At 35.8% G+C, this 22,127-nt stretch overlaps 1 protein-coding gene across 4 annotated transcripts in view; it reads left to right on the forward strand.

Moving 5' to 3' along the window:
* WRN (WRN RecQ like helicase) overlaps positions 1 to 21,912 on the forward strand; it is a 118,966-nt gene extending 97,054 nt beyond the window's left edge. For 2 of the 4 annotated variants that reach the window (XM_061134832.1, XM_061134833.1), the window contains 8 exons: positions 162 to 238; positions 6,379 to 6,454; positions 6,687 to 6,799; positions 8,927 to 9,041; positions 9,960 to 10,091; positions 12,669 to 12,831; positions 16,186 to 16,402; positions 19,357 to 21,912. In XM_061134832.1, coding sequence (XP_060990815.1) covers positions 162 to 238; positions 6,379 to 6,454; positions 6,687 to 6,799; positions 8,927 to 9,041; positions 9,960 to 10,091; positions 12,669 to 12,831; positions 16,186 to 16,402; positions 19,357 to 19,519 — 1,056 coding nt within the window. In that variant the 3' untranslated portion in view covers positions 19,520 to 21,912. The remainder of the gene's footprint in view (positions 1 to 161; positions 239 to 6,378; positions 6,455 to 6,686; positions 6,800 to 8,926; positions 9,042 to 9,959; positions 10,092 to 12,668; positions 12,832 to 16,185; positions 16,403 to 19,356) is intronic. The other 2 variants (XM_061134831.1, XM_061134829.1) reach the window with 2 other exon arrangements.
* The last annotated feature ends 215 nt before the right edge of the window (positions 21,913 to 22,127 follow it).

The following is a 22,127-nucleotide window of genomic DNA, read 5'->3' on the forward strand; positions in this document are numbered from 1 at the left end:
GTTGATAATTCATGAGCTTATTTTCGGCTGATTTCTTCGATGAGGTGTTTAGTCAGAGGAAAAATTATCATCGTAACATTTTGTATTTTATTTTCTTCATATTTAAAACATTTTTGAAACTTCTCTCTCTTTTTTTTAATGGATCTTTATATGTTTAAAAGCAGATTAACTTGGATCAGATGTATTCTTACAAAGCACATGATAAAATTTCTTCTGGGAGTAAGAGTCCTAAAAACAGGTACAGAATTCACATTTTATTCTCTATAATCACTATATTAGCACTTCTTCTCTTTCTATCCTAGAGAGAAAGCTCTATCAGATGTTGGGTTATTTCATTGGCAGAAAGAAGTTAAAACATAAGCCTCCGGTATTATAATTATTAAGGCAGACTTATAAAATTATAGTTTTAAGAGCTAACACTTCTGGGTATTATTGTTTGCCAGGCTTGTGCTAAATGCTAATCTTTATATAAGTACTATCTCATTTAACACGTACAACAACCTATGAGTTAGCCACTATTATTTATCCCCATTTACAGTTGAAGAGACTTAAGGGATAAGTTAACTAACTTGTTAAGAGCATAAATCAATAGCAGAGGTGACTTTCAAATCTGTATTTGTTAACCTTTAGCATCTATATATTATTTCATTATAATTTGTATGAAATATATATATTCCCACTTCATTTTCAAGAAAGAGATCTTATGGCAACATACAATGGTGGATATTAAGGTGATGCCCCCATTGTGCTTTCAAGCTTAATATTTGTCTTTCTGATTTAAAAGTGTGGAGAATGTACAGAATTATAGAAGGTCTGAAAATGGAGAATTTAAAAACTTGTTAGGACATATGCACAGGTTAAGTGGACTATATTTACATACATATCAAGTGAAAGAAAACGGTTTGTTCTCTAAATGATGTGCTCCCTGCAATAATATTGCTTTGGAGCTTATAGAAACATTTACTATGATATCAGTCTTCCACACCAAATGATTTCTTTTTGATTGGATATGTCATATGTGATTACTGTGTTTCATGTAAACAAAAGGTTTAAGGACTGTGCAAAACAATAAACCCATTCAATATGCCGAAGCATTTTGTCACTTAAACATTCCCTGTGACTTCTTCTTGGTGCCGCAGACTAACTTAGGCCCTGGGATTGAGTGGAGAGTTGCTGGCCCTCTCAGAGTTTGTATTCTAGTGGGATATACAGATGAGGGAACAGAAAATTACAATCCAGGGTTGTGGCACTTTGGAAACATACTTTGGAAGTGACTCTTGAGCTTAGTAGAAGTTAGGTGAAGTGAGGAAATGCTTTCTAAGCAGAGGAATGGCCCACACATTAAACCCTGAAAGCAGGAGAGGTTATGAAGTGATTGAGGAGCTCAGCAGTTTGCTAGCAGTTCCCTGGTAGAGGGAAGCAAGGGAGTGGTAGAATTTAGGACTGGAGAATTGAACAGGGTCTCGAGGGTCTGGTGGGCTTCCCAGGTGGCCCAGTGGTGAAAGAATCTGCCTGCTATCAGGAGACGTGGGTTCAATCCCTGGGTCGGAAGATCCCCTGGAGAAGGAAATGGCAACCTACTCCAATATTTTTGCCTGGAAAATCCCTGGTAGGCTACAGTCAATGGGGTCACAAAGATTTGGACACAACTGAGCGACTAAACAACAACAACAGCAAGAATATCCAGTTCCTTTCAAGTACTCCATTTGATCATAAAGGCAGTTGGAGCCAAGGAAGGGTTTTCAGCAGGGCAGTGACATAATCAAATTTATGACTGAGAACAGGTGTTGACAAACATTTTCTATGAAGGGTCAGATAGGAAGTATTTTAGGCTTTGAGGGCCAGGTGGGTTTCTGTGGTAACTCAGCTGGTAAAGAATCCGTCTGCAATGCAGGAGACCCTGGTTTCATTCCTGGGTCAGGAAGATCCCCTGGAGAAGGGAGAGGCGACCTGCTCCAACATTCTTGAGCATCCCTGCTGGCTCAGCTGGTTAAGAATCTGCCTGCAGTGTGGGAGACCTGGGTTCGATCCCTGGGAAGATCCCATGGAGAAGGGAACGGCTACCCACTCCAGTATTCTGGCCTGGATAGTGCACGGGGTCGCAAAGAGTCGGACACGGCTGAGCGACTTTAACTTTTCACTTGATCTCCGTCTCAACTACACAACTTTGCCGTTACGTCCTCAAAGGAGCCATGAATGATATGAAAATGAATGAGCAGGGCTCTTTTCCAATAAAACTTTATTTAGGGACACTGAAATTTGAATTTCATTTAATTTTCACATGTCACAGAATGTTCTTTTGATTTTTTTTTTTTTAACCTTTAAAAAAATGTACAGAAGCCATTCTTAGCTACAAACTTTGCCAGAACAGACAGATTTGGCCTGAGCACCTAGCTTGCCGACCTGTGGTTGATGACTCTGACTGTGGAGAGTAGGGACTGCAGGAGGAGCAGCATTGTAGAGACACAAGTAGAAAGGCTGTTGGTGTGCTGTTTGCAGGAGGTGATGTTAGATTAGTCGAGGGAAGTGGCAGTAGGCGTGGAGTGAAGAGATTTGTGAGTATTTAGGAGATGGAATTGTTAGGACTCAGCGACTGAAAAGATACGGGTTGATGAAAATGGAGGACTTGACTGTGACGCTTGGATTTCTGTCTTTGAGAGTAGGGTAAGTGCTGCCATTTCCTTCACTGAGCCTTGTAAGAGGAAGCCAGGTTTGAAGGGTTGTATGTTTAGGGGATGAAGTTAACTTAGGAGTTTTAGTGATAGACAAACCCAACTTTGAGATACCTGTGGGGTGGTCCAGTAGTTAATTTTAATGTACACGCTTAGTGTACAGAAATGATAATGATGCTTATATATCAATAACTATTATTTTAAATTTCATTTGAATTTTCATTAAAATAATACATGTGAATTTTTTAAAAGTTGATTGGCACTTAAAGACGTATAACAAAGCATAAGTTCACACCCTTCTCAAACCCATGTTGTGTTTTATAGAAGCAATTGGCCTCCATATTTCTTTTTTTTTTAAAATGCCTTTTCAACATATATTTTGTTTTTATTGTACATTTCTCTTTGAAAGGCTGAAAAAGTGGGGAAAAGGCTAAGAGAGAGGGCTATTGTTTTCAATAACTCATCTTTCCTTTTTTATAAAATGGATGTATTGTTGGTTTACAATATAGTTTGGAGAATTCCATGGACTGTATAGTCCATGGGGTCGCAAAGAGTCGGATACGGCTGAGCAACTTTCACTTTCACTTTCTTCAGATGTACAGCATAGTGATTCTGTATTTTTACTGATTATACTCCATTAAAAGTTATTACAAGATAATAACTACAATTCCTTGTGCTATCCTTGTTGCTTATTTATTTTTAAACATAGTAGTTTGTAACTTTTAATCCCATTCCCCTAAATTAGCCCCTCCCCTCCTCCCTCTTCCCTTTGGTATAAAGCCTGTGACTATTCTATATACATTCATTTTCTTATTTTTTAGATTCCACATGTAAGTGATATTGTGGCTTCCCAGGTGGCACTAGTGGTAAAGAACCCACCTGCCGATGCAGGGGATGTAAGAGACATGGGTTCGATTCCTGGGTTGGGAAGATTCCCTGGAGGAGAAAATGGCAACCCACTCCAGAGAATATCATGGACAGAGGAGCCTGGCAGGCTTAGCACATAAGTGATATCATCCAGTATTTGTCTTTCTCTTTCTGACTTACTTCACTACAGATAATATTCTCTAGGTCCATCCATGTTGTTGCAGATAGCAGAATTTCATTCTTTTTATTGCTGAGTAATAGTCTGTTGTATATCTATACACCACATCTTTTTTATCCATTTGTCTGTTGATGAGCACTTGGGTTGCTTCCATATCTTGGCTGTTATAAATAGTGAACATGGGCACGTATGTATCTTCGAATTAGTGTTTTGGCTTTTTTCTGGCTGTGTACCTAGTTGTGGAGTTGCTGGATCATATGGCAACTCTAATTTTAATTTTTTGAGTGACCTCCATACTGTTTTCTGTAGTGGCTGCGCCAGTTCACATTCTCAGCAGCATTGTACAAGGATTTCCTTTTCTCTGCATTCTCTTCAACATTTGTTATCCATAGACTTTTGATGATGGTCATTCTGACAGGTGTGAGGTTGCCTGCATATTTCTGACATGCTTAGATTACTGTTTTTTGACTTAACTGATTTTAGAAATATTCTGCTTATATCCTGTAATGGTAAACTAAGGCTTGTTTCCGATATCCACTTCCCTCATTTCCTTACCTTCATCCCTCTGCTTCCCTGGAACAAAATTATGTTTCAGGTTTTGGTCATATAAATAATTTGTTTTTATTATATATGCTCAAATACTGTATGCTAAGGCAAACTGTTACTATGACCACTGCTCCCTTAATTATCTTGTTTTCTTGATTTTTAATGTTCCTATTACTAATTTTTAATTTATCCAATTTTCAATCTGTTTTCATTTGTTTATTTTCTTGGAGAGTTTCTTGCCTTTGTATTCCCTCCCGTCTAGTAAGAAGCTTCTCTGATGGATCATTTGGTAAAGAATCTGCCTGCAATGCGGGAGACCTGGGTTTGATCCCTGGGTTGGGAAGTTCCCATGGAGAAGGGAAAGGCTATTCTTGCCTTTGGAGAATCCCATGGACAAAGGAGCCTAGCGGAGCACAGCCCATGGGCTCACAAAGAGTCAGACACGACTGAGCGACTAATACATCTAGTTGAGATTTTAGTTTTAGTTATCAAAATTTTAATTTTTAAGAACTGTTTCTCATCCTCTGTCTTCTTTGTCGAATCATGTATAGCAATCTCTTCTTGATTCATGGGTGTAGGATCTTCACTTACCTCTTTGATGACATTCATGATATATTTTGAATTTCTCTTCTGTGCACTTTCTTTTCTAGTTTTGTTTATGTTTGGCAGTGCTGGGTCTTCGTGGCTGCGGAGGCTCTCCTCCCGCTGCGGCGAGTGGGGGCTCCCCTCCAGCTGCGGTGTGTGAGCTGCTCCTTGCACTGGCTTCTCGCTGCGGGGCATGGGCTCTACACTAGAGCACCGGCCCAGTAATTGTGGCACATGGGATTAGCTGCTCCATGGCGTGTGAGGTCTTCTCAGACCAGGGGTCAAGCCCATGTCCCCTGCCTCAGCAGGTGGCTTCTTTACCACTGAGCCGCCAGGGAAGCCCTTCTGTATACTTGTAATAGCATTCAAAGGCAAAATGTTTTCTATCAAACATCTTCCACATGTATTTCTGCTTCAGGGGTATATTAGCCAGAATTTTGCCAGTATATATGATAACAAAATTTTTCTGAGAACCAGTTTAAGGTAACAATTTGCAAACAGTCCATTAGTGTATAAAGATTTCCATAAATACTAAGATAAAAGTAAATATATTACTTCAAATAAATTTATAATTGTCTTGAGTAATCTGATATGACTAATTCTTTGAACTGGAGTTGTCTTTCCTCATGTTCAGATCTGTTTTAGTGATAGGATCTGATAATGTTAAAATTGAAGTCTTTATGCTGTAGATGTTGAGCCCTGGTAACCGGGGAAATTTATAAGCATTTGTTAAATACCAAGCATGTTCTTCTCTTTCACCCCTAAAAGCAGAAATTTATTTAACTTTGACATCTTTTACATATTCTATTCTATACAGTTTCATTTTTATAACTTTTCCTCTTTATAATTGACATGTTTTACATATGCTGTTCTATACAATTTCATTTTTTATAACTTTTCCTCTTTATAAGTAATTTATCGGTGAGAAATGCCTCTTGAAGAAGTTGGTGTTCCATCTAATGTGCTGCCTAACACCTTTCATATATTTGCTAATTGGGTGTTTTGAAGTCTTCTTGTAAGGAGTCAAAGGCAAAATTACACCTTCTGGCTTATTTTTCTTAGTTTGATTTTGAAGAAAATTGTGAATAATTTAATTAAATCCATGCTAATTTTCCTCAGCAGCCAAAAATTATTATAAATTTATAAATTATTAACAGTGCTATCACAAGAAGGATTATAGATTGTATTCCTCTTGGTTTAAAAACATCTTATTTTACTTCAGTGTGGATAAAGGAGTATTTTCTTTCAATGAATTTGATTGAGGAGGAGGAGGAGGCAAATGCTCTTCTTAATTACACCAGTTTTGTGATGAACTCAGATTACAGTTTTAACTTTACCTTTATAATGTATGTATTTGATCCAAAATGTTTAAAATCTAGGCTGTCATTTAAGTAACAGTCACCTTACTGGTATTATGACATACAAGTGTTAATGTTGATTTGGAAAGATATTCTCATTTGGAAGGCAAAATAAAAAGTGAACTTGGAGAAAGAAAAGCTTTTGTTATTAATTTTCTTTTAATTGTTTTAGTATCATAGTGTCATCACCAGGAAAATATTGCAAGTCCTCAGAACCTGTTATTTCAGCTCAAGAGCAGGAGACTCAGGTATGACTTTTGTAGAAAGGCAGTTATTTTTTGAGAAGATAGTTATGAATCTAAGCATGCTTAAAATTCTCTTGCCAGTATTTTAAAAATTATTCTTTAACAAAGAGGCTAAGATACAGTTCAGTTTATTTATTCATCCTAGGACGAAATGTAATGTCTGAAGCTCTGAAATAAAGTACTGGATTTTTCTAAGCACATTTAAACAGATGTTGTTTATTTGCTTTTTGTTCAGACTGCATTATATGGCAAATTGGTAGCAGCTAGGCAGAAACATGCCAATACAATGGATGTTCCTCCCGCTATTCTGGCAACAAATAAAATATTGGTGGATATGGCCAAAATGAGGTAAACTATTTACATATTTTAACTTATTTTCTTTTAACATAATAGATTTGTGAAATATATCATTAAGTGGTATCATGACTATTTCTCCAGCAGTCACATCTGAGAAGTGGTTCCCACATCTCCCATGTTGATGCCAGTGATCTCTTCACTGAGCTTTAGTCCTACATTTCTACATGAAACCAGCTGTTTTCAGCAATCAGACCAGGATATGTTGTAAAATCTTAACACATTACCCACCAACCCCCCATATGTGCATTTCATGCAAATACCAGAACTCTACTTTCTGAATTCCTTAATTTTGTTAGTCATACTATCATGTTCCTCATCACGCCTCTTTAATACCTGATGTTACTTTTACTCTTCTAACATATAGCCCCATCTTTTATTGTATAGTTTTTAGACTTTTTTGTTTAATTGTTCCTTGTGTAATCCGTTTATGCTTTTCTTCATTTTTTTTAGTGACAGCGTGGTAGTTCAGACCATTACCTTTGAACTATTGTAAAAGCCTCTAATTAGTTTCTCTTTTAACAGTCTCTCACTCTCTCTGTCTCATCTGATATATGAATAACAAATTAATCATTCTTTACCATGCTTTACTTTTAACTAGTTTCTCAGTCTTAACTTAAAAGAAAGTGAAAGTGAAGTCGCTCAGTCGTGTCTGACTCTCTGCGACCCCATGGACTGTAGCCCACCAGGCTCCTCCGTCCATGGGATTTTCTAGGCAAGAATACTGGAGTGGGTTGCCGTTTGCTTCTCCAGGGGGTCTTCCCGACCCAGGGATCAAAGCCGGGCCTCCTGCATAGCAGGCAGACTCTTAACTGTCTGAGCCACCAGGGAATTTAATATAATTTTGACAAATCACTTATAGCTTAAAAGATTATCTGCCCAATTTACAGATTTAGGATTGGTGACCATCAAATAGGATTTGTTCCCTCTCTACAAAAAGAAGTAAATATCATGGTTCTTCTGAATGCGTATAAATACAGGACACAAAAGAGGCTCTTAAAATATTTACTATATTAAATGAGCCTTTGGGTTATTTTGAAGTTTCAAGACTGCATCTTCACTTATTTAGCTCACAATTCAAGGCCTTCCATTTATAGACTTAAACCTACTTTTCCATCTGAGTCACAGAGTTTTGATGCTTTATCTTACCTGGATTGTTCAACATTTGTTTAAGTCTCCTTTTCAGCTTCCATATACTTATTTACAATGTTGCTTCTGCTTTGTAGTTCCCTTGATTCCCCAAAACTCCTTTTAGGAAATCCTTTGAGATCTGACATTATTATTTGCTTGATGAAGCCCTCTATGTTCTTATCATCAAAGTGATTCTTCTCTCTGGAATTCATAAAGGACTTTTAAATGTAAATTTAAAAGATGATTCTGTGGCACTTACTATATCATGCTTTATTTATGGTTTTGTTTTTATTGGTATTCATGTATTGTGTCCTCTAGATTTTAAACTCTGATAAAGATGTTACACTCCTCATCTTTTTGTGTTTTCCAAAGCACCTAGCACAATGCTTAATGATCAGGTGGTCAGTAAATATTTAGAAGAAATTATTTCCAAAAAATAGTTGCTTGGTAATTGTACTTATCTTTTATTCTTCCTTTTCAAAAATTGTTTCTGTTGCTAAAAAATTTCATCCAAGAGATGTTACTTTAGAGAAGAATTTTCTAATAATATTACATACTGCATGTATTTTATAATAATTATTTCATTAAAAATACATATTCAAAGACCACATTGTAATATTAAGTGAAGATACTTAAAGGAAAAATAGTAATCATTAGATTGGCAGATTTTTAGAAAGAAGACATCAGACATTTTCTTCATATTGGACACAATAAGAAATATTGAAAGCCTGAAGTAGTTAGCAAGTTTATTGTTACAGATAAAAACTTTGGAAATAATGAATGAAATTTTCTTCTGAGTTTCTTAGCCTCTTAGTTGTCCTCTAAGACTCAAAACCTGATTCCTTGTTTTATACATTGTTTTTGGTTTCTGGAACAAACATTAATATATGTTTATTTAGTATCAGTATGAAGCTAAATATCTATCAGCTTTGTTGCTGGAGTAGTAATGTTTCAGTGGTTTCTTGACTTTTTAATTTTTTAAAATGATAGGCCTACTACAGTTGAAAATGTGAAAAGGATCGATGGTGTTTCTGAAGGCAAAGCTATGATGTTGGCACCTCTGTTGGAAGTCATCAGACATTTCTGTCAAATAAATAGTGTTCAGGTAAAATACTATGGTTTACTGGAGCTCTGAGGGAATAAACTTTTTTTTGATGATTTTAAAACATGCTTCAAAAGCAGCATTTTCTCCCTTCATTTTAATTTCTATGCTGGACACTTAGAAAATGAATTTGGATAGTTTCTATATTAAATCAGTTATAAAAACGTATTAGTTACCAATTTTTAAAATTAAGTATAGTTGACTTACAGTATTAGTTTCATATGTACAATATAGTGATTCAATATTTTTATATATGATACTCCAAAGTTATTATAAAATACTGGTTATTTGCCCTGTGCTGTATATTACATCCTTGTAACTTATTTTATACCCAGTACTTTGTACCTCTTAACCTCCTTTCCCTATCGGGCCCCTTCAGCCATCCCTGTCCCCACTGATACCCACTAGTTACATAATTAAGATACTAAAGTAGTTGTCAAGGCTGCATATGTCTGTTTATTTTGTTGAGAGGTTTTGTTTTAAAACTTGAATAAGTACTGTGTTTTGGATTAATAAATTATCTTACTTTCAAACATAGATAGAAATTAAAGCTTCATTTATTTACTCACTGTTCACTTCCAGGGGATTAGGGGACTAATTTAGAAGCAGAGTGGTCGACGTTATAGTTCATCTGTATTCTCTCTTTTTGACTTAAGGAGAAGACTAGGAATTTTTAGTTCTATAACCATGTTTGCTATTACAATTATTTATTCAAAATTTATTCACTGTAGCCTATTTTACTTTTAAAAATCAATATGTAAAAAGAAAACAACTTTTTTGGGCCTCTCATGAAAAGAGAATTTGGGGCTGTTCCTTGAAGGTTTTGTTATTTTTTTCCTTAATAGCTAATGATCATGTTTATATTCTGTCATTATATTGATATTATTTTTGATCATTTGTGCTGCATTTAAAATTGTGTAGACAGACCTCTTTTCAAGCACAGAACTACAGGAAGAACAGAAGAAAAGTTTGGTGCTGGAAAATAAAGCCAACTCACTTTCACCATCTGTGGCCATCACGTATTCTTTTTTCCAAGATAAGAAAATGTCTTTGGTAAGTGTTACTTTCAAGTTAAAGGGAATTTTTAAATTTATCTAAATGTATTTTATCAGCTTTTCAGTATTAAATTGGGATAAATTTCTTATAATCCTACAGTGTTTCACATTGGTTCATTTTATAATTAATATTAGAACAAGGTCATTTTCTTTTTCTAAGCCTACTTCTAGTAAAATCAGCAAGTATAGTTTGAACATGATTATCTTACAGAGGTTGTATCAGAGGTACTGATTAACACATTTATAGCTTAGGGATGTTGAAGCAGCCATATTTTGAAGCTATTTTTTTTAATGGGATTAATAGTTAAAAAACTATTATAGTGTGTACTGATAATAGATAATCTCTAAGATAACACTGTTAAGTAAAAGAAGGAAGGTGCCTAGTGGTATGAAAAATTTACATAAATGTGTATATATATGTATTTGCATGCTTATATATTTGTAAATGGGTTTCCCTGGTGGCTCAGATGGTAAGGAATCTGCCTGCAGTGCAGGAGACCGGGGTTCAGTCCCTGGATCAGGAAAATCCCCTGAAGAAAGAAATGGCAACCCACTCCAGTATTCTTGCCTGGGAAATCCTATAGACAGAGGAGCCTGGTGGGCTACAGTCCATGGGGTTGCAAAGAGTCGGGCAGGACTGAGTAATTCTTTCACTTTCACGCATATTCATATATCCTTGTGTATGTATACAAAAGTGCATAGAATATCTCTGGAAGGATGTCCAAGAAGCTAGAAATAAGTTTTAAAAAAGCAACACACTTGCTTTTCACTCTCTCCTCTAGTGTCATGTTCTGTTTTTTTTTCCTTTACCATGTCTGCTTGATGCTCTTTGAAAGAAATCTGACTGCTGTGATAAATGGCCTTACTTCCTGTTTCTTCATCATTGTGGCAGACGTCCTTAAGGTTGTGGAGATTTTTTAAATACACAAAATGAAGAGGGTTTCTTAGTGGCAGAAGGGCAGAAAGTGGCTTCCCCCTGAGTTTCACTTGATTTGCATTCCTGTCCTCTCTGATGTTAAATTGATTTAGATCAGGCTGTATGGTCCAGGGCCTGTTTTTCCTGTTCTCTGTGTCTGATGCTCTAGGCCCCATTACACACTTTCTATTCTGTTTAAGATTCAATACAAATAAGAATAAACAGTCTCTAGCTTGTCTTAGTCATTAATAGATGTTCTACTTAGATAGCCAAACTCCTTAGTTAAAAGTTCGAAAGCCATTACACAAAGAACCAAATAATTCCACTGTACTCTTTTTGAGACAAATTATGTGATAAATAGGAATTTTAACTTCAGTCTCTTATTTAAACAGTAACTTACATATACATGTTAAACATGCTTGTATATACATAATTGGACCAAATATGTATGGTAAAACTGTATGTAATTACTAAGAAAATATGGAATAGCCTCTAAATTTTTTGAATAAATTATATTCTCATATTCAGCCAGGATATGAAGTTTCATATATTACATATTCATGGTTAAAAATATGAGGAGTGGTATATGTTCATTTGGGTCTTTTGCTATTATTTGGTTGTATATTATTGTGAAATATTGTAGTGTAATTATCTGTGCCTCCTGGGAGCCTGAGGGGGGTCTTGCTAGTTAAGCACAAAATTAAACATGCCTAAGGACTAATTAATCAGGAGCTATAATACAATTAGTTTTAGGTAACATGATGCCCGGTATCAAATAACCCTGATATTAGGTAGACATGGAAGTAACTAAAAACCTTCCTTTGAGTGATGAAGAATATTGCTTTAAATGCCCTGTTTTGTGAAAATATCAGCATTCATACAAATACAGTCCAAATTTAGACTTTCAAGGTGTGTTAAAAAAGTATCATGAAATAATTTAGAGCTGAGTGATTGAACTTCCTGAATGTTGAGAAGAATGTTTTATCTAACAGACAGTTTAACTGGATTTGGAGCTGCATTTGTTTAAAAGCTGCGTAAATGTGTAACAGTGTCCTTAATGTGGCATAGTTCATGTTAAGTTCAGTACTAGGCAAATGATGACAGCCACTTGTAAATTGTATTTGTTCTTATTTTATGAATAGAGCCCATTTAAAGCACTTTTTAAAGTCTTTTTGAGAACCTTTTATAGAATACATTAGGAACCTTATGTTATCACTAAGCATTTTAGCATTTGTCTTCCTGGAAGTTCATGTAACTGAAAGACCATGTGTTATTTGAAGTGTACAGTTTATTCGTTACAGTTTACTGTATTTTTAAAAGGCCATGGCAGCTATTAGACTTATGTAGAATGACTGTTCTCTGTTACTAATGGGTTTTTAAGGTGAATAATTGCAGAAGGATGGGGACTGATCTCTTAGCTAAAGCTGGGTGGTTTTGCTTCATTCAATATAGTAAGTATACAAAGCAGCAGCGCCTGTGGAGTTATAGCATGTGAGTCATTTTGAAGAATTAGTTAAAATGAGAAATTTAAATGAAGGTTCAGTCCACTGTTTTATTTTTCAGTGAGCACTTGCTACCTGAAGGTTTTGGACCTTGTGCTTCTATACACACAGTGGAAGCTTAAAAAACTCACTGGTTGTTTTGCTGCCATTGCTCTAGAAAGATACAGCTGAGAAGAGGACTCTGCCTCTTGCAACAGTTGGCATGCACTTGTCCCAAGCGGTGAAAGCTGGCTACCCAGTCGATACGGAGCGAGCAGGCCTGACTCCAGAGATTCAAAAGATTATTGCTGATGTTATCCGAAACCCTCCCATCAACTCAGGTGATAACCATGACCCTTGTCTGCAGCCTTAATGACTTGAGTCATTGAATCCAGATGAAGTAAAAAAGCAATCCACTGATATTTTACACTCTGATCACATTAACCCTTTATGCTACTATGCAAACGTTGCTTTTCTAATGCTTTGTCTTGTTTTAGAAAAATAATCTTTCTTCCCATCATCACTCAAAGGAAAGTCTGAATTGGAAATTCTTGTTTTGTTTGTTTGTTTCAGCTTCTGATTACACCTTCCACACCCATCTCCAAAACAGAGCTCTTGCATCCTTCTCTGATTTCCAGTTCATTACTTGGAAAAAAACACACGTTCCTTCCCCATAGTTTACCGGCTCTTAGTTTCTTCCTACATCTTTCTGATTCCCTGTCGTTGGTTTCACTGAACTAGCCTTTCTCGTCCAGGCAGTTGTATCAGGCACTGTGAAATGGAAGAGATGGACTTGGGTCTCTTGGGCCCCTTGTGGAAGGGTTTTCTCCTGTCATTCTGCTGTGGAACCTCAACTGTGGTCAAGCCCCTTTGTTTGCCTTACAGAAAATGTTAAAATCTACCTATTTTAAAATTATGATCCCTTTCTTACAGAAGTAAAGACGAGGTACATTAGAAGGGTTTTCCTACTGTAAATGTACAAATGTAAACTAGATGTATCATAATAATCCAGTAAATCTGATGTAATTTTTTGGACTGTTAGGACAGAGCAGAGGACATAGCAAAAGCCTCATCTCCAGAGCTGCAGTGCAAATAGTTAGTTAAGCTTTTTACTACATCAGATTCTTTCCCACTGAGGAATAAGTATACAGTTCTCCCCCCAAGGTTAGAAATAAGGTGAAAAAGATCACAATTAATACTATACTTAATTGATAAGAACAAAGGTATTTAAGTTACCTTCAAAGGCAGCCTTCATTCTAGGCCTGAACAAGACTTGACTGAAGAACACCTGCATCTCTTCTCCTGCTGATCAACCTAAGAGGCCCGGAGAGGGGCGAACACAGGTTTGAGCAGCGGTCCTCTAAGTTAGTTCCAGGGAACCTAAGTTTCCCTCTTTACTATATACCATGGTAAAGTTGTTCTGCCAACTTTTATTTAAAGGAAAGACATACGCAGTTTCTAATCCTGGTCAGTGAGACCTTCAAGTATTTTAATGGCCTGCTGATAAATTATGTCGAGATCTTATTGGAGGGAGGAGACACCTTAACAACCAATTCTGCTTCTGTGTCAGAGCTTTCTGGTTGTGTTTTGGTGTCCCATGTAGGGCAGTCTCTATAGGGAAAATGTGTGCTAGGCTTGCTAATCTATATAATAGTTGTGAGTTCATAACTGGAAATTAATAAATTGGCATTGTGTGAACTTGGTTCACCTGGCTGTGTTAAGGTTAATACTGGTTTGTAAATCTGAAAACCTGAGGGCCAGATCCTGTCCTGTGATAAAATATCCAAGGTCACTTAGCTGTGAGTATCTTATGAGGAAGCTAGCCAGCTCTGCTGGTCACTCTCCAGTCTAACTTCAGGTGCCATGTTACTAGAAGTTAAGGCGGAGAAAGAATAACAGTAATTACTTGTGGGGTTAGAATCGTGATTGTATAAAATCTTTCTTTCTTCAGTGCAGAAGGAAATAGTATTTCAGAGAAAGTCAAATGCCGTCTTGCTCAGATGCCTGCTTGATATTAACACCCGAGAATTACTTTTTTCCTTATATATGTATTGTCTCTTAGGATTTAGAGAAAGATGTGTCTCTGATAAGCTGTTTGATAATATACAATATCTGAAAGAGCTTGTGCAGTTTTCCCCCCCCTTTTCCTATTTTCTTTACTACTACATATTGAATATAGCAAATTTTCACTCAGAGTTAAATAATAAATTGAAATTAATATTTCAATTGAATTAATAAAGAAGTTAGCATAAATTGAAATTCCAAAGAACAATGAAATTTAAATTATACTTATTAAACACTTCATCTTTCTGTCCAAACATTGTATATACATTATACAGATAATATGAAAATATATATTATTGTAGTTTACTTCCAAAACCAAAACTGAGGAAGTTAATATTCATGAGCTCTATCTAAACTTTATTTCTTTCAATTGTACATTTATAGTCTGTACTATATTATTTATTGATATGAAATTTTATTTTTAAATTCTTATTTTTCCATAATAAAATACTGTTTGTTATCTCACTGAAGGAAACATTGTTGAGTTATAAATTATAATAAGAAATGAAGATATCCATGTCACACTAATGATTCAGATAGGTTATTTCATCTTTTACTTAGCTGTAGCCATATGACATAATTTAGTATTTTAATGAACCAGTTTGTTGGCATTTAAATTCTGCACAATCATGAATTGACAATTTTCTATATTTTATTATGATATAATCTTATACTTAAACATAGAGTATTTGAGAACTGAGAAATTATGTCTTATTATTTTCATGCTTATTTGCTAAATATATTTTGTCCTTGCAACTTAATATTTTAAGGAATTTTGTACTTTTTTATTCTTTTAGTTTTTTTTCATGTTTACATAATTTTAAGCTGCTTCTTTTATGGAGTTGAGATTCTAACTATGCCTAAGTAATAAATGAAGCAGTGTATTTAATGATGTACCTGGATAATATTTTGAAGAATTTTGTTCTTTCCTTCTTAATGTGCATGTCCCTGGAAAATTAAGGGTGGCTTCCAAGGGACATGCCACAAAAATAAGGGTAATTTGATCTCTTTAACCACTGAAGGAGTGCAGGCAGTGCTCATTGTTTCACTTGATTTTTCAGTAGATATTTTCAGCCCTTATTTGTGTGGAAAGTTAGGGCAAATAAGATCTTAAAATAAAATCTATCTTTCTTGGAAAACATATTCAATTAATAGACATTTTAAATAGTTGATGTGTTTTGTTATGCTTCAATATCCATTGAAAGAATCATTTTTATTAGCATCTTATTTACAAGTATGATTAGCTTCTATTTTAAGAATAAATTATTTTCAAAAAAATTAGCTTATAATTGATATTTGGAATTTGAAGCATAATTCCTTTAGAAACAATTCAATGGATGGGGGTTTTGATTCTCAGGGCAGCCCTCAAAAGACAGTTTGAAACATAAGTTCTGCAGAGTGGCTGAGCTGACCTGACTCTGGGTCTTGGAAGCAGGGGTGCAGGAGTGAAGGGGCCGTGTGTTTATTCCATTTCCGATCTGTGAGGGGATAGGCATTTGAAAGAGGAACATCTTCTCTGACCACCTTCCTCCTTCCTCTCTACAAAATATTTCATTATTTCCAGCTCATAGAATTTTCTGTGATGCTCTATGTAATTTACTTTTAAATCTTTTTAAAAAATTCTTTTACAGATACCAATAAAATTAAACTAATTAGAATATATGTTCCTGAAAACATTGACACGTACCTTATCCACATGGCAATCAAGATCCTGGAAAAAGATGGTGACCACAGAATGCTATGCCAGTCTTCATGTGATCCCAACAAAAAGCGGTGTTTCCCCGACTCTGAAGAGAGCTCTTCAAATTCTAAGAGAAGCAAGGAAGAAGTAGACACCAATACCGAGGTGTTAATTATATGTAGAATTTTCATATACTGTCAGTGTTCAATTTGCATATCCTAATAGCAGAATGTTGTATTTTTTGATGTGTTATAAATTCTGATAGAAGGTTACTTTAAAAAAAAAAATCTCCGTTCTGTGTTTCCTTTGGTTTCATAAATCTGATCTGAGAAAAGAGATTTTTTTTTTTAATGACAAGAAAAGAAGAATATAATCCCATCTATTCTAGCTTATTGTGTGGGAATGTCAGCTTAAATTTTACGTCTACCTTATATGGACTGTGTAACCTGGAAATTCCCTTTCTTTCAGGGGCTTCCCTAAAATTTGGGGGTCCAGTGGTTAAGACTCTGTTCTTCCAACAAAGGGGGCACAGAGTCAGTCCTTTTTCAGGGAACTATGATCCCACATGCCTTGTAGCATGGTCAAAAGCAAAACCAAAACCCAAATTCTATTATAAATACCTTTTAGATATTGGAATTTGTCTGTCATTCTGTTACTTTTCATGCTCTGTTCCTGTTATACTGAATCTCTCAGGTACAAGGGTAGTTTTTTCTCATGGCCCTGGGCATATCCCAGTGCACTTTGAAAGCATGATCAGAGAACGACCATGAGTTTAGTAGCATTTTACATGGTATATTTTATTAAAATCACATGCTTTGAAAATTATTGTTCAATGATTTATCTGAGATAAATAGTAATTAGAGAATAACTATTCTTTGACACTGTGACTCTACCAAATGATTGCAAAGACTTGAAAATTTGACATTTAATATCTTCTGGGCCTAAAGTTCAGTGATAAAAGTTTATGAAAATCATAATTAACTCAAAAATTACTTTAGTTCCTGGATGATAAATTCAGCATAGCGGTAGGTGGTTGCTACTATTTATATTAGAGAATTAGGAATTTTATTGCAGTTGTAATCTTTATAAGATTTCCAACAGTTAAACTCTTTTTTTCTCAATAGCTTAAAAATAAGAGGGACTGGTCTTAAAAACTTCAGTTAGATGTGTATATATTCATGTCCTAGATAACCTAATGAAATTTGCTTACCTGGAATTCTTTACATTGTTTTGGCAATTGATTAGCTCTAAGAAGGGCATTAAAGAAGATAGATGTTGGGCAATGGTAGTGAAATTTGGCTGCTATTCCTAGCCTTTTATTCCTGAAATCTATATACCAAGTGCCTAAGACCTTATTTTTTTCCCAGCTCTATCTGTCAATACAGGAAAAGGTGTAACTTGTTATCTTTCCTGAATATTGAAGCACATTTATAGCGAAATATTGTTTCAATCACACATTAACATTTTTGCTTTCCTCCTGTTGAAATAATATTGTATTCTGACAACCAAGTGGAGATTTTTTTTTTTAATCAGGACGTAATCGCTTGGCAGTGTTGCGTTAGTTTCCGCTGTACAACATGAATCAACCATGTGTGTATGTGCGGGATGGGGGTATTGTGGAGAGGGTGGGTAAGTGAGTGGAAACCACACTAAGCTTACTGGATTTAGCCTTCTATTTTTCCCCATTTAGGGGAACAAGAATATTGAGGCTGGGAAGTAGATTATGAGATGAGTGAGCCAGCCAGCCAGTTTTTCGTCCATCCGCCTTCCAGTATAGAAAGCTACTCTGAGCGCTGTAGAGTCTGTTGGAGGCCAAGTTTCAAGATCCGTCATGTGTTAACATTCGTCTTCTCCACCGCCCTGGGTTGTATTCCGTAGTCTCTTTCATTTTACAATTATGAGGCTTCTAATAAAAGATAATGTCAAAACAAATTCTCTTTATTAGCTGATGCATCATTAGGTTTACATCTGTTGTGTACTGTTGTTTACTGCTGTTTACTGGAGGAAGATTATGTCTTGATAATGGTAGTTCTGATTAATATACTAAGGTATACAGTAGATTCTTTAAATATGTAGTTTTTAAAAAATTGGTGGCAAGTTTTCTTAAATTGAAGCTTTTAAATTTTTATTTCAGGAAATTAAAAAAATTTTTGCCTTTTAGTATTTTTGTCCCATTGCTTGGTATTTCTTCTTAAAGGAGAAGAAACTTCTGCTCTCTATATGTTGGATCTGCTTGTACAGATCATATAGTAGGCAACCACTGCCTTTGTGTTTAATCTTTTCCCCTAAAAGTTAGAGACTTTTAACGTAGAATTCTGAGGCTTCATTTGGTGCAAGGGACCCCCTAGAATTAGACAAAATATCGTGCATGTGTACATTTGTCTTTTTTCCTAAGTGATCCCTAGTTGTAGCAGATCCTCAAGAGAGTCTATGAAACAAAGATCATTTTTTTCCCCATTTACTGAGCAAATATTTTTTGAGTACCTGTGATGATGTCTCAGCAACTCTGATGATGCCTGAACTCCTCCAAGTCTGTCCACCAGTGTAGATGGACATGTGTGCTTTTTTAATCACTAATATAACTGTGTGTGTGTGTACACATGCTCAAGCAGATGCCTTCCTCAGAACATTAAATTCACCATTTTGGCATACCCAAGGTTAATATGGATCTGAAATAATATCCAGTTCTTTCCTTCCCAAATGAGAGTCTACACTTGAGTGTCTAAAAACACGTAACAGGGTGGCAGGTAATTGCCTAAACAAATGATATAGTGATTTTGGCTCTCATGTGTTTACTTTTGAAGCAGAAATAAACTCTGTAGTTATCATTATTTTGTTTTATTTGAAAAGGGAATGATGATGGGTGTATACTTAGTAACTTAATGAAGGAGATATTCGATCCCTGGGTTGGGAAGATCCCCTGGAGGAGGATCTGCTGCATGGCATCCCACTTCAGTATTCTTGCCTGGGAAATCCCATGAACAGAGGATGTTGGCGGGCTAACAGTCCATGAGAGCGCAAAGAGTCAGACATGACTGAAATGATTTAGCACACAGCAGTACAGATATATGTATACATATATATAATATATATACTTGTTTTGTTTGTTTCTTTCCTATAGACTTCATCTGAAACCTCCAAGAGAAAATTACCTGAGTGGTTTGCCAGAGGAAATGAGACCTTACCTGATACCAGCAAGAAATCAGCAGCCAAAACCAAAAAGAAGGGTCTTTTTAGTTGAACTGGCAGCTGCCAGAGGAATTATGTGTCCTGCTGTATTATAAGAGGGAAGCTGTATTTCATTTCTGAAAAGAGTAGGGAGTGTTTGTTTAAAAACTATTCTAATTTTAAAGTAAAACTTACCTATTTATTGAATAGCTGGCATTTTAAAACAGCCTTGGGCAAACCACATAAAGTTGAGTCTTCTGAGAGTCTGAGTGAGTATCTCCTAGGACAGAATCTTAAGTTACCTTCCTATGAGATTGCTTTAAGAAATCATGTCATTGCCTGTTTTCTAATCTCTTCAGTTATTTTCCTGGTATGTTTGGAGTATGTAATGTGCAATGATTTAATATAGGTAACAGATTAGGAGTTGTACAGTGATTATGTGTGTGATATGAAATCTTCCTATATTACAGAAATTCTGTCTTATACATGAAGGATGCGTATTTTACAAATTGTTTTTTTTTTATTTTTAGAAGACACTCTTGTACACATTTTAAAATGGTACTAGTGGGCCAGACCAGTGAAAATGAAACATTTAGGGTTCTGTGTAAATAGACAAAAGAATAGAACAAAGGAGACCAAATGCACTAGACAGCTATGTACTTTGTATTTTACATATGATTTCTGTTATTTTTCAAATAATAAAAAGTCTTTCCTACTGAAAATTATAAAGATATATATTTTCTTAACTTTAATTTATTTAATTATCACTATGAACAAAGCTAGTGGAGGTGATGGAATTCCAGTTGAGCTGTTTCAAATCCTAAAAGATGATGCTGTGAAAGTGCTGCACTCACTATGCCAGCAAATTTGGAAAACTCAACAGTGGTCACAGGATGGGAAAAGGTCAGTTTTCATTCCAATCCCAAAGATGGGCCATGCCAAAGAATGTTCAAACTACCACATCATTGTAATCATCTCACACACTAGCAAAGTAATGGTCAAAATTCTCCAAGCGAGGCTTCAACAGTACGTGAATCGTGAACTTCCAGATGTTCAAGCTGGAATTAGAGAAGGTGAAGAAACCAGAGATCAAATTGCCAACATCCATTGGATCATAGAAAAAGCAAGAAAATTCCAGAAAAACATCTACTGCTTTATTGATTATGCCAAAGCCTTTGACTGTGTAGATCACAACAAAGTGTGATCACTGTGATCAGTTTTCAACAAAGTGGAAAATTCTTTAAGAAATGGGAATACCAGACCACCTGACCTGCCTCCTGAGAAATCTGTATGCAGGTCAAGAAGCAACAGTTAGAACTGGACTTTCCAAATTGGGAAAGGAGTATGTCAAGGCTGTATATTGTCACCCTGCTTATTTAACTTAAATGCAGAGTACATCATGCGAAATGGCAGGCTGAATCAAGCACAAGTGCTGGGAGAAATATCAATAGACTCAGATACGCAGATGACACCACCCTTATGGCAGAAAGTGAAGAGGAACTACAGAGCCTCTTGGTGAAAGTGAAAGACGAGAGTGAAAAAACTGGCTTAAAACTCAACATTCAAAAAATGAAGATCATGGCATCTGGTCCCATCACTTCATGGCAAATAGATGGGGAAACAATGGAAACAGTTAGAGACACTATTTTCCTGGGCTCCAGAATCACTGCAGATGGTGACTGCAGCCATGAAATTAAAAGACGCTTGCTCCTTGGAAGAAAAGCTATGACCAACCTAGACAGCATATTAAAAAGCAGAGATATTACTTTCCTATCAGAGGTCCATCTAGTCAAAGCTATGGTTTTTTCAGTAGTCATGTATGGATGTGAGAGTTGGACTATAAAGAAAGTTGAGTGCCGAAGAATTGATGCTTTTGAATTGTGGTGTTAGAGAAGACTCTTGAGAGCCCCTTGGACTGCAAAGAGATCCAACCAGTCCATCCTAAAGGAAATCAGTCCTGAATATTCATTGGAAGGACTGATGCTGAAGCTGAAACTCCAATACGTTCGCCACCTGTTGCGAAGAACTGGCTCACTGGAAAAGACCCTGATGCTGGGAAAGATTGAAGGCGGGAGGAGAAGGGGATGATAGGATGAAATGGTTGGATGGCATCACCGACTCAATGGACATGAGTTTGAGTAAGCTCTGGGAGTTGGTGATGGACAGGGAAGCCTGGCATGCTACAGTCCATGGGGTCGCAAAGGGTTGAACATGACTGAGTGACTGAACTGCACTGAATTACTTTGAGTGCCTTTAACTTTTGATGATGTTGGAATTTGATTCTAATATCTCTTTATTTGGCACATGTGACTGAAATATCCAAAACCCTGCCACTGATTTGGGTAAATCACAGCTGATATACTTTAAGCAGTTCAACATGTAGCATTTAATTGACTTCTTTGTAAATAAAAACAGCTGTTGTTAATAAAGAAGAAATACATGTTTATAAAATGAAAAAATCCAGAAAAGTGAAAAAAAGAAAATAAAAATCACAGAAGTCCCCATGGTAGGTAATTTGTTAACACTTTTCATTTATCTGGTCAAGCCATTTTATATTCACTTCTTTGCTTCATTACATGAATAATACATGAATGAATATTCTTTGTGAAACATTCAAGCTACACTTCAAACATAAAAGTCCCCCATATTCCCTTTTCCCTGCATCCCGGTACCAGCCCTTTTCTAGGTAACCCCTATCAAATATGTGATGTATAGTTCTCCATA

This window comes from Dama dama, chromosome 32 (genome assembly GCF_033118175.1).
Source record: "Dama dama isolate Ldn47 chromosome 32, ASM3311817v1, whole genome shotgun sequence".
Lineage (NCBI taxonomy): Eukaryota > Metazoa > Chordata > Mammalia > Artiodactyla > Cervidae > Dama > Dama dama.